This window comes from Pseudonaja textilis, chromosome 1, assembly GCF_049901715.1.
Source record: "Pseudonaja textilis isolate UNSWEBS1 chromosome 1, rPseTex1.2, whole genome shotgun sequence".
Lineage (NCBI taxonomy): Eukaryota > Metazoa > Chordata > Lepidosauria > Squamata > Elapidae > Pseudonaja > Pseudonaja textilis.
This window is the reverse complement of record NC_141990.1, coordinates 39223745-39237195: the sequence shown is the minus strand read 5'-3', so window position 1 is coordinate 39237195 and position 13451 is coordinate 39223745. Positions and strand designations below refer to the sequence as shown.

The window sequence follows — 13451 nt, the reverse complement described above, 5'->3', positions numbered from 1 at the left end:
ATAAGTCATATGATAAGAGACAACACCTATAGACTTAAGCATGAGCAAAGGAACAATGTTTAGACCAGCACTGATTTTTTTTATAAATAAATGATATATATATTTATCATTGCCTAGCCAGGAGCAACATACACTATATATGTCCAAAAGGATTTTAATTTTAATTTAAATCATTTTACTTTTATTCCAGGTCTGGATACTGAAAGCTCAGAATTTACTCTTACCATGGACGATTTCATACAAGCTGCAACAAGGCTACAGCCTTCTGTTTCTGAAATGGAGCTACTTAGATATACATTGATCCAGCAGAAATTTGCTGCTTGATTTGAAACAGACATGACCCAAAAAGAAATTTTCATATAACCCCAGAAGTACAGAATAAAAGCTGCCATGAGAACATTGTTCTTATTAAAAGAAATAGTGATGACTTAGTCACAATCGTGTGGAGTCAGATGAGTTAGACATGTGAGTTCAAGGCATGGACCTGAGACTGATGTTCAAATTCACAGGATGTGTTGCAAATTAATCTTCATTCATACTTGGGACCATTGCATCTATAAAGTGATCAGCATCAGATAGGAAATCATAGGCCCTCTAATGACCCTTTGAATTACGAGGGAAATGACTTAAGTATTTAAATGTATTTAAATAAAGGCTGTTTTGCTTTATCTGGAAAACAAAAATGCTATCTAATTCACTAAGTGAGAATCTTATCATTTCTCATAAATGTGAAAGTGTGTGTGTGTGTGTGTGTGTGTGTGTGTGTGTGTGTGTGTGTGTGTGTGTGTGGTTGGTTGGTTGGTTTCTTTCTGGGTTTAAAATTGAGAGAATCAGTAGTGGCCAGATTTTAAGTACTATTGTTCCAGAGGGCAACAACTGATAAAATATGATTGCAATAGTTTCTGCAGCTGATCACATGCTGGCTTCTCTCAGAAGTACTTTTGAGAATTTTCTAACCTTTGGGAACTCTGTAAAATCAGAACAAGAAATTTGGAATTCAGGCAAACCCTCCATATGTTAAGATTAAAACTGTCAATCTAAAATGAAATCATAGTTCTCTGCCACCTCTTCCCATCACTACTAAGGTGTGCAAAAATAAATGGAAATTTTGATTTTATTAATGAGGGAACTTTTTAAAAAAGTATCTTCTATTACTGTAAAAATAAATTTCATTGTTCTATGGCCTGTTCTACAGATGCAGCAGCAAAAGACACAAACACACAGAAATGCTTGCTGCAAGGGACAGTAATAGTGTGAAGGCAGGAAGTAGATTTATTTTGAAGTTATCTCACAAGGTGTTGGAAACACACACCAGTCATCAGTCCTGATTAGCTCCAGCTATGTTGGCTGTAGGCTGTGAGGAATATAGTCCAACTTAAACCGAAGGGGCACTGATTCCCCAGGTACAATACAGAATGAAATCAGCTTTTTTGTTCCTATTGTTCCGTTCTTCCCAGCTCTTGAAGAAACCCTGCATCACTGTAATCATTAATCTAACATAGGTGTAAATTAGCCAGGCACTTCCAGCAAAAAGAGGAAAAAAGTAAAGAGAGAACAATGAACTTTTTATCCAACTGTGCAATTGAGACTGAGATGCAAAGTAATCTTATCCCATCTCCTTCCCTCCAATGCCATTGAGCAGTTCAATCCTCAAAGTGGATTAATTAGACTGGACTCTTTGGAAAAATTATTTTCTGGTTTATATAGTACCTCTGCACATTTATTCTTGCTTGAACAAGTTCTGCACCTTGCCACCCACTGAAAAGACCCCATACTTGAGCTAGAGCAGTCTGTTGACTAGGCCTCAGCCAGTTCTCTTCATTACATGGATGAAATAGCATGGGGCAGGCTTCTGGCCTAATGTGTAAGGCTTGAAGTCTCCTAGGACTGTGTGTTCACATTGGCCTTGAAATGCATTTTTCAACAGTTCTGTGAAAGGCTCCAGACGATGTGGATAATAAGAAAGACGGAACTGACTGATAAAAGACAGAAAATTTGTGTTAATAGCTAAGTAACAGAAACATGAAGATATTAATACAGAGACACACCAATGTAAGGAACTTGGCTTTTCCCCTTTCCATTTAAATCACTTCAAATTCAGGAACACTAATTTGTCCATGATCCTTTGAGGATCCTGATAAAAAAGCATGCTGCAAATCAAAATTACTGTACTTTGAGATTGACTGTAATTAAGAAAATAGAATACTTTTTATTAACAATTATTAGTGTATGGATGGAATCTTACTCTCTGCTTATATTAGTACAAATCAAGAAATATTAATTTACATATCAGAGGGTCCAAACTGAATGTATGAATGCTGTTTCATAGGCTTAGATAATGTAAAGTGGTCCTGTCACTTATATCTGTTAATTTGAGGGTTTTTAGAGATGAGCAGGTTTCTGGGGCCATCTCATGGATAGGTACAGTATAATATGTAAAGTAATTAAAAGACATAGCGGTTTCCTGCGCATTTAGGTCAGGCAGGTAGATGAACTCTTTTTATTGATGTGAGAGAGATTATTATTTATCCTATGGCACTGGGGAGTTTATCTGTAATGGATTTTTTAAATCTTTATTAGATGCCCAGATTCACTGTCCAGAGACATCAGTAGCACTACAAATTGGATGGATGCGTGCATGCATGCATGCCCAGGAATGTCTGTTTGCTCTATCCCTATGCCAAATGGTTAGTTATGCTAACCCTGGTTATCAAAGTGGAGATACAGTAATCATGTGGGTTCTACAGAGAACATACCTTAAATCTGAATCTCCATCATTGCCTTCATGTGGGACCTGCACAGTGTAGTCCAATGTCACCATGTTTGGTTTGTTGTTGACAAGGAGAACTGAGGTAGTAATGTCTTTGGTTAAATCACTCTGAGAAAGAAAGAGAGCGAAATTAATTAGTTCTCTGTACTTAATGTTTTTCTGCATTTGTTTCTTGGTGGCTTGTTCACTGTGTTAAGCCAGCTCCAAATTGCAGAACAACACTGCTGCCTTTTATAACCTACTTTTGTCATAAGTAAAAAAAAACCCCAAATTTGTAACAATGGTTGTTCCTCTTCCTTCTGGTTATATCATAATGTGCACTCTGCCCATAGTCAGTTAATTACTTATTCCTCAACTATATTTGTGCTATTTTATTCCCTCTGGAGAAAAAAGTACTGTATGTTGTAGTAGTGGTAGCAATAACAACAGCACAATGCTACTCTAGAAAAGTGGTAGCTGGAGATTCTCAGTTTTGATCTTTGCACTGCCAACAGGCTTATGTTAGATAATCAGCTTCAACTATTAATATTTTATGTTTGGAGCCAGATATCTCACGACTGGGGTAAGAATGTTTTTACCATCTATTAGATCTATACCTTTATGAGTACTCTAATCATCTTGCTATCTACATCTAACTCTACAATGTTCTCAGTTGAGTAGCTTCATATGTAATAGCAATAGCAATAGCAGACTTATATATCGCGTCACAGCACTTTACAGCTATCTCTTAAGCAGTTTACAGAGTTAGCATATTGCCCTCAACAATCTGGGTCCTCATTTTACTGACCTCAGAAGGAGGGAAGGTTGAGGTAACCTTGAATAATGTACTAAATAACTAAGCAACTAAGTAATAGTACTGATATATTGAGATCTCAATGTCTGGAGTAGATATGAGACTAGAAAACTATTAGCTAACAATTTAATTAGCAATTAAAAAGAATACATATGCTATACGAAAAAGCTTCCTGTATGTCTATTCCAATACTATCTACTCTGATGCAGTAGTGCTTTGAAGTCACAGAAGTCAATGTTCATATGCTTTTAATTACTTAATTTACTTAATTACTTAAATTTTAATTTTAAGCTCAGAAGGAACCTTTTTTCACATGTGGTGGTCCTGCAAGGAAACCCAGAGATATTGGCAAAAAATTAGAAAATGGTTGGAGGAGATAACTAAAGAACAAATAGAATATAAACCAGAGTTCTTCCTATTAGGGATCTCTGACAAACATTTATCCAAAAAGATGAAATATGTAACAATCCATATTTTAACGGCGGCCAGATTAGCGTTTGCTCAGTGCTGGAAATCACCGTATATACCTACAGAACAAATGGTAATCCAGAAAATATGTGAATGTGCAGAAATGGACAAATTGACGATAGCCTTAAAAAACAAAGGGTCCTCAACATTCTACAATAACTGGAATTCTTGGTACAATTGGTTAAGCCAGAGATAAACTGACTAAAAGATAAAGGGTAATTTAAGTATAGTAGACGAAATGAGCATATTTGAATTAATTTAGGTGAAATGGATCTTATAGACTGTCGAAAAGGATATTGTTTTCTTTTAGATGTATCCTTTCCATCTCTTACTCTTTTCTTTCTTTCTTTTTTCTTCTACACCCTTTACTCTCTTCTTTCTCCGGTTTGCTAGCCCGGATGTTCTTTTTTTCTCTTTTTGTGTATGTATTGTTGATATGTTTTTAATTGTAAAGTCAATAAAATTTATTTTAAAAAAAAATTAACAAAAGTTTTATATTTAAAAAAAGAGGAAGAAGTGAAAAAAAAGGGTGGAACGTGGAAACAGAATTAAGAGCGCCATCTAATGGTACAGGAAAAATTTCAGTGACTTTTTGAAAAGTGTCTGGTCCTTTTAAAATTGACTAGGAACTTAAAAGAAAGTAAGTGAAACTTCATTATAATAAAATAAAAAGGCTGAAAAAACTTGAAAAGTGAAATATCAGAATATTACAAAGGGGAAGACATCTGAAGAAATTGCTTTGGAACTATCTGGTGACTTTGGTAAAACCAATAGAAGGAACCTGGAAACAAAGACTAGTGGACATTGATTGTTGAAATTAAATATAAAGGACGCTGGTTGAAACAACTTACTGGACATTTGGATTGTATAATTATCAAGGAAAGCAGGGGGAAAGGAGCAGCCTAAAAAAGGGGAGAACTATTTGCAGAAATGAGATTGGATCTACAAGATATGAAAGAAATGATGAAAGTGAATCTGGAAATGTGCAACACTATATTACAAAAACTAGAAATGGCGACTCAGTTTGAAGAAGAACAAAGAGAACCAGAAGGGGAGGAATTAAACAAAAAGGAAACCAGCCTTGAAGATCAAGTGGAACAACGACCATTTAAACAGGGGGGTGGGAAAGAAAGTTAAAAATTTGTGCTTTGATGTAATAACGAAAGGGAAAAAGCAGAAGAGGGAATTACAGAAGAAAAATCGAAAGAGGGAAGGGGATAAAATAAATGACTGGAATGAGAAATGGAGGGAAATAATAATGGGAAAAAGGAGAATTAAGAGAAAGGACCAGAAAAGAAAGAGAAACAGGAAACAAACAAGAATGAAAAGAAATTACATAGTTAATAGGATGAGAGACAATGGGTAAAAGAATAATAGGGAAGAAGATTCTGCAAGGTCATGTGCTGTGATATATAAAAATAAGGAATTGAAGGAAAAAATTTTATAATTAATTGAACAGATTAATATTTTTGTAATATAGAGATGATTTATAAGGTGATTGAGAGAAAGAATACCATGCTGAATCTAATCTAAAATATATGTATATGTGATATGTAGTAGACAGAATAATATTGTTATTAATGTAGAATGAGGTAATTATATTGAATTAAAGGGAATAAATGGAGGGAAAACATAAGGTAAGTAGGTGGTAAGCTCAAAGTGACAACCAAAGGGGACAATTTTTAACTAATAGAATAAGGATGGATATATAACCATGACCATATTTGTATTGAAATGGAAAAACCTGGAACCACATTACTCGCCAAGACACACACACAGACACACAATTTGAATAATGAAATTATTATGTATGTTTAAACAATATGGTGATTGGCAGTAGAAGAAGGTATTGGAATGCTGAATAATTAAACAATGAAGGATCACAAACTATTATAAATATGTGTATCAATATTAGAATTATATATTCAAATGTGATGAATGTAAGGGATGTGATTAATGTTGCTATTTCTGTTTGCACCAAAATGTATGATGATTAGGTGCCACACTGTTTATGTACTGATGACTATAAGTAGAATAAATAAATAAAAATTGGAAAAAAAAAAGTGGCTCTGCGTGCCACTTTCAGCACGCGTGCCATAGGTTCGCCATTATGGGGTTAGGGAGAAGTTATTTCCAGCATTACCTTATAGTAGATATTTTTTCCAGGAGGAGCACAACCTGTTTCCAAGATGTAGTCATAATTACGGTGATCAATGACAAGAATGCCACCTGGACGAACCATGCTGGCAATATTCCTAAGAGCCTGTTTATGAACACTCTGGTCACCTAGGAATAGGTACAAAATTTGTGTTGAATGTCTTCCTGTTCTCTTTATATTGCTTTTTGCTTTCAATCCAAGGGAACTTCTGGCTATCCTAGACATATTTTTCTGTTGATTAACAAGGCAATACCTAAATTATGGGTATTAGTGCACTCAAAAACTACCCCCCATTACCCCTCCAATAGCCATCCCTTTGTACCCAGGACTATTTTTCTGGAGTTCCCCTTGCCTAAAATAATTAGAGGGCATTGTAGTAATAGACAGCATGTCTGTGGAGCACGTGGTTTGTATCATCCATTCTTTGCATATTTTTTAACTGTGAAGTTAGAATCTGATAAATTCATTTTTTTAAATTTACAGCTCAGTACTGAAATTTGCATTATCAATTCCCTCCAGCACTAGCCTGGAAGGAAGGAAAAAATACAAAATGGAATGCATCTAAAAGTGCTTGAAATTTGGATAGAATCTGCAAACTAAAACAACTATCATTATATTCATTTCAGGAAGAATATTTAAACCACTTGGATTCCCTAGCAAAATTGATGTAATTTTCAACACAAAGTTTGAATGTAAATAGATTATGTGAAAAAATATGAATTTTATCATAGCATAAAGTCCAATAATTAGTTCTTTTTTAGAATTTAAATGAATTACTTAGTTCTGCTAGCATTTTTATTTACTATTTAAAGTCAAAGTAAATTTCTATACAGACTAAAGAAAAGTCTCAGATTTTCCCTTTCTATACTGTTCGCAATGCAACAGACTTCTGAATGACAATCTTTTGACATTCACCTTTAAAATCTGGAAGATGGGCAAAAGAATTCCCTAAGCAGATGACAGCATCAAAGCCTTCACCAGGTTTCTGTAGATCGCTTGGCAAGGTGAGCCAATTAGCCTCTTCAATTACTGCAGAACAGAAAAGCACACTTTATATAACACAACCTTTGCTTCTTCATCATGGCTTGCTCTATCTAAGAAAAGATGTTATGTTTCCAATGCAAAAGTGAACTGAAAATTATCAACTTGCCACCTTAGTTTCATATGCTAAACCTGTAGTAGTTTATGGCTTTATCATTGTATCTTATACATAATGGTTGGTGGTTTAATATACTGTATGAATTGAACCAGTTGCGGTTTGTATACAATAAACTATGGGTTAAACAAGTTGCATCTTAGCATACGTGAAGCTAATCTCACTTTTTAAAATGTGACTGCAGGAAAGTCTGTTATGAAAGCTTGTCTGATAAAAAAAATGAATCCTCACTTTTCCTCTTCCATTCTACTTCTATCAAAAGAAAGCTTATTTCCTGAAATCTTACTATTACTAGAATAAATTGTTAAGAAATACTGAGCTTTCTATAGCATGCGGCACTTTTGCACCTGTGCTAGTATTCAATCATGTGTTTTAAGGGCTGCTTCTATCCAGAAATTCTCCTGATCATTGTAAAACTGTGGGCCAATTCCAATCACCATCCCACTTTTCCTATATAATTTTCAGATTCTTCTGTGGACTTGTATGTTTTATGTCCGTATAAATTTAATTAATTACCACATGGCTTTGTTGTTAGGATAAAAAATGAAATAATAACTTGGGTTTATCCTCGAGCTAATTGTTTTTTATTAGATTCGATAACTCGGTGTTGCTTATGTTACAAACTGACTGTGCTGAGACCTAATTTGGGGGGGGGGTGTTTACATTAGACTGATACTGATCCAGTGGGAATGCCAAGAGCTCTTGGTCCATAGACCAAACTGAGTTATGAAAAATTACCTAAAACTGGTCAAGAAACTGTGTGCTGCCAGATTATGGCCAAGGAGAAATTGATGTACAGTTAAATATATTCAAGATGCTTTTGGAAGCTATGGTTTCAAAGATAATCCTCAAAATCATTGGTGTTATGTAAAGCTTTAATTAAGTGTTAAGGAAAATAAATGTTAAAGTTTCTTAAATCCTTGTCTCATCCAGACATTAAGCAAGACATTAAGAGTATCACAATTTCTATATCTTTGAGCCATTTCTAAAATGGTTCTGGTTCTTCTGCTTACCAAACTAACCAATCTTAAACTATTGGCCCATGGGTAATACCCGTGGAGGAGATTTAAATGCATGTACATATAGGTCAAAGCAGTCTTAGGTTATGTTGGAAGAACGTTAACTTGATGCCTCCACATATTGGCAACTTGTTCCAAATGGTTAGGAAATGGTACTATAAAGGACACAGGCAATATTGAGTCATAATTTCATTGATCAATTTTCAGAAGGCCAAGTTGGTTTTCATTCTTGTTTATGAATGAAGGTTAATAAATTCCGGAGGCAAGTTATAAAACCTTGACTGAGATGAGGAACCATTCATTCCCCACTATGCCGTACAGGCACCTCATTTACCTGCACTCCAAATATGTCAGCAGGGAGCACATTATAACATTGGCATTCTGGCAGCTGCTCCAACAACACTGATCAAATTTCATCATGCTCTTCTTGTCAAGACATAAATTTACTGATAGTTTAAACATAGCCTGGAAATGATGCTCAAATACTGTTGTTGAGAAACATTCAAATCCCAATAGCGTAAGAGCCCAGGACCTGTTTTTACATGGGGCTAAGATTCTGATCAAGTCAACAGTTCAGACTCCAACTAGCACAATAAAGAGAAATGTTAAATAGTAGAGATGTTTATGTAATGACCGGAGAGTGCATTAACATAGAGATAGGTGGTTCATTAATCAAAGTAATATGTACAACTACATTGATTAATGAACTTTTATCACTATAGTAATGCAACTATCGCTGCAATATAATCCCAATCATCATGAGGTAATATAATCATGTATAGCTTTATATTATTGTATGTGTGGTTAGGCATGTATGAAATATAAAATATATGAAGGAACACAAAAAGTAACATTTTACTCAGGAAGAATTTGTCTTATACAGCTTGTGGAAATGTACCAAACTGAAAAGTATGAAGAAGTCACAATACATTAGATAGTTCTCATGTGAACTAGGTGTGAGAAAAGTCCCAAAATAAGAGTGTTCAAGCATTGATAAGTATTATGTCAAGTCATGTTGGGGGGGTGTATAAAAATATATGGACCCTTGGGAGTCATTAGGCAGAATGAGCATTTTATGTTAGCATTATGCTTCAATTCTTCTGGAATTCGAAACTGCCCTGGCTGGCTAAACTTTGAATTGTGAAGGTATACAAGGGTGTGTAAATAACTGAACTTTTAACTGAGAACAATTAAAATAGTAAGCCTGAATTTGTTTCTACATGTTTGAATTTCTGATTAAAAAAGAACATCATGGAAAGCACTTTTCAGCCTTGTATCTGACAGAGATCCCAGACTAGCGATTTTGGGAACGGACCAAAATGTAGCACCTAACTACTGCTTTTTCTACATTCACACTGCCCTGGAACTAATAAAATGTTTTAATACTTTGCTGTCAACAGGATATGAATCAACTAAGAATACATGACTCCAGACTCCCAAAACTAATATTCTCCAGATTTGTTGGACCAAAGTCCCAAAATTCTACAGGTGACACTCCAATATATCTGGGGTACATAAAATTAGGGAGGGCAATCAGTTGATATTCTTAAACCAAAAATTAGAATACCCCAATGATCAAATGGATCTTCTTTTCGACGGTTCCATCGTTCCTTCAAGGCGTATTTGAGCATTTTGTCACTGGCATCTACACTGGTGACACTAAATCCTTCTTCAACCAACATAATGGAATCCACACTGCACCAGAAATGGAAAGAGAAAATGATTTCCAGGTACTCTTTGAGGGATGAAATCTAAAGTACCATTTTTCAGATTAATTCAGCATAATAATCTCTTCTACTTACGTTAGCAGTTACATTTTAGTAGTTAGAGAAAAAAATCACCCACGAAAGATAGGGCAATGGCTACTATACTATATAAGATTCTTTCCTAAGGCTGCATACACAATATCTCCTACATGTATATCTCTTAATTTATAAATAAAAAAACAATACCTGCACATATTCATTTAAAATCTATGCAAAGATAAAATCAATATTCTCTCCCTTCTGAAACAGCAAAGATAAGTATGTTCTTAAAAGAAAGTACCGTATATTTGTGGAAATGATTCCTCCAGTTTTATTTTTCTCATCTCTGGCCCTTTACTACATTATTACTTTTTAAATGGACAATGATTAACAGCAAGTAACCACATGCATTACACAATCCTTGTCAACTGAATTAAGAAGGCCTGAACTGGGCTGTTGGTTTGAGCTCTGAGCTTGGCAATTTGGTTGCAAACATTTCATCACCATTCAAAGAGACATCACCAATGCGCTTTGAATCAATTCTCGAATAATGACAAAACGTTTGCAACCAAATTCCCAAGCTTGGAGCTCAAACAAACAGCCCAACTACCAACCCAATTCAAATACATTTCAAGGCATAAGTTAAGCACGTGTAATTTCAAGTCTGGCCAAACTCAAGTTAGGCTAATGAACCATAGAAAATCATTCAGAAAACAGGAATGGACAATGATACCCACCATGGTGAAACTGAAATGTGCCATATATGTAACTTGTGACTACTTAAATCCACATCCACTGGGGTGTGTGTATGTGTGTGTGTGTGTGTGTGTTTTCTTGAGTTTTCTCAGGTATTTATATGTATGGTATTCAGCTTTGTTTGGGTATTTTCCCACATCATTATAGTTGTATATATATTCTCATATATATATCACTTAAGCACAACCTCCTACTGTGACAAACAGAAAAGGTAGGTCATCAACATTTTTCTCATGTTTAAGAGGGATGAAGATGACTGGATCTCAGGGTGTTCCAAAGAGTGGGAACAGTGAATGAAAAAACCCTCTCAAGGTCCTATCATGTGACATCCTCATAGGGATGAGATCTGGAGGAAGTTTATCCTATTTGATCTTATTGCATGAACTGATGAATATAGAATGTGGTCCCTCAGACTAGCGGAATTAGCACTGCAGAAGACCCCATCTTCTTTAGAACCCCAAATGAACTGTATTTGTGCCTATAAATGCCTATTTTATAATCCCCTGAATATTCTTAGACTGCATAATCAACATTCAGCAGTACCTTTCTGCACGTGTTCAGGTGTTCGTATCTGTACATTTATTTAAGCCTATACATATAAAAACAAGAGAAACAGAAATAAATGTACAATGTGCCATCCTAGATGATTCACACTACGAGAAGATGTAAACTTCCAAGTTGCCCACCTTGACACGGACCTATTGACACTTTTGTTTGTCCAGGAATATGTTTGACTAACATTCTGTTTACATTAACTTCTCTTGCAAAGGTCTGTAGAGAATCCTTCCATTCCCCACTATCCTGTCAGAGCTGAAGAAGCTTCTCAGATAAGAAGAGCAACCTTTTCAAAAGAAAAAAACAAGAAAGTCCGGTTGCCTCCTGAAAAAAGCACCTTTGGGTTCTCTTGAAAAGGTTGAATGCTTCATGAGGCAAAGTTGAGGCAATTACCTCAGGCTGATTTTAGCTGATACGAAAGGGCAACAAATTATTAATATTTGATGTATTAATCAAGTATGGATAGGAAAAAGCAGCAATGTTTATGGGAATTTCCATATGAATTTCCATACCTCTGAGCTTGGAAAAGGGGATAGAAACACTTTTTCAGGCAGAAAAATATCATGGGCAGACCATTCTCCCAATACAGCTGATTAAAAAGTGCATTCTAAATTATGTATTAATTAAAAGTACAATAAAATAAATGCATCAAACTATTCCTATTTTAGGAAGATATTGAAGGTAGAAAAACAGGTTATAAGAGAGAAAGCTTCTGCTAAAATGTCACATATTGCAATAGTTGTAGGCATTATTTTAAAATTTTTGTATGTAAATTTTGTATGTAAATATGGACATTTTAGTCTTTAGGCCTCAGCATGATGCAATCATAGGTCTTTAATCTGAAGACAGCCTAAGGCTCCAAACAAGCCTTAATCATTTGTGAAAGAGAATCACCCAAGCTTATGCCAAAGCTTAAGTCTTTTGAGTGTCACAAAACCCCTTGATGTTTATGTCCCCTTGGTCGTAGCTGTTTACTCTGAGTAATGGCTAAATTTGGACTCACTTCTTTCAGATACCACAGGTGGCAGAACTTTTTACCGGAGCCCCTGACCCAGTGGGAGTTTGGAAAGGTGTGTCCTTTCAGCAAAAAAGAACACAAAAAAAGTGAGTGACTTTGGAAGACCAAAAGGCAGATCTCCCCTTCCCACCCCCACCCCCCGGAGGAACAGAAAGGGCTCCTTCCCAAGCGGGCAGGCACGTTCACCCCCAGATACAACAAAAATGTGCAAGAGCGGTTGGCCACAGATCTGAGGATTTCGACGCGCATTATATCTGTTGTCGAGAGGCAGCGTGAAGACTCAAAGGAAGCGCTGCGATTCCGGGTTAGCTAGCACGGAGCAGCAGCTCCGGCGATATGCTCTACCTGCACGTTTACCACAAAAACTCCTGGCGTGCGGCAGGCAGGCAGAGAAGCGGGCCCAGCGACACTTCTCCTGGCGACTCACCCGGTGCCGCAGGCCACGTCCAGCACCGTCTTGCAGCATTGAGCGCGCAGCAACGACACCAGCCAGTTCTTATACTCGGCCGTTCGGCTCCGCGTATCGCCGATGTAGAGCTGCCAGACGCGCGCCGCCCGGCCGTCGGCATACTGGTCCGGGAGCCCTTCGGCTGCCACGCCCAGCGAGCGAGTTCGGTAGATGCTGTCCACCATGGCGAGGCGAGCGGCTCAAGGCGCAGGTGGCGTGACGGCTGCTTCGACCTCCTCAACGGCTCCGGATCAGCTGCGCCGGAGCTGCCGCTTCCAACAATTAGGATCTCCAGGGGAGCCGGCAGCCAGTCGCCACAGCCAGGGACCCGCCCCTCGGCGCAGCCGGCCAATCCAAGGAGGGGATAGCGGACACTCCCCCCTCCGCCCGCTGAAGGGCCATTCCTCCTCTCCCCACCTTCCCCCCCCCACCCCCTGTTCCTGAAGTCAAACGTCTTGACCCTGGCCTGCTTAATATTTCTCGAGCCTTCCCAAATCTTCCCGGGTGGCTTGGATCCCCCTGGCGCTGGCCTTGCTGACTATGAATTATGGGAATGCTAGTCCAA

General features: G+C 37.1%; 2 protein-coding genes across 3 annotated transcripts in view; one reads left to right on the top strand and one right to left on the bottom strand.

The window, feature by feature from the left end:
• The window catches only part of PEX6 (peroxisomal biogenesis factor 6), a 29043-nt gene extending 28360 nt beyond the window's left edge, over positions 1-683 (top strand). For both annotated transcript variants that reach the window (XM_026695912.2, XM_026695911.2), the window contains exon 17: positions 191-683. In XM_026695912.2, the coding sequence (XP_026551697.1) occupies positions 191-324 (134 nt within the window). In that variant the 3' untranslated portion in view covers positions 325-683. The remainder of the gene's footprint in view (positions 1-190) is intronic.
• A 566-nt stretch (positions 684-1249) lies between these two features.
• Positions 1250-13397, bottom strand: GNMT (glycine N-methyltransferase). The gene is made up of 6 exons (XM_026695914.2): positions 12866-13397; positions 9932-10059; positions 7105-7218; positions 6175-6317; positions 2757-2878; positions 1250-1976 (listed from the first exon to the last, which is right to left on the bottom strand). The coding sequence occupies exons 1-6, from the start codon at positions 13069-13071 to the stop codon at positions 1805-1807; spliced, it is 885 nt and encodes a 294-aa protein (XP_026551699.1). The 5' UTR covers positions 13072-13397; the 3' UTR covers positions 1250-1804.
• Positions 13398-13451: the final 54 nt, after the last annotated feature.

Excerpts from the sequence above, each read along its gene's own strand:
- GNMT (XM_026695914.2), bottom strand. The coding sequence starts at position 13,071 with ATGGTGGACAGCATCTACCGAACTCGCTCGCTGGGCGTGGCAGCCGAA. Across the intron at positions 6,318-7,104 it reads CCATCTTCCAGATTTTAAAG|GTGACCAGAGTGTTCATAAA; the intron begins GTGAATGTCAAA and ends ACCTATTCCTAG. Across the intron at positions 1,977-2,756 it reads GATGGAGATTCAGATTTAAG|TCAGTTCCGTCTTTCTTATT; the intron begins GTATGTTCTCTG and ends GTCTTTTATCAG.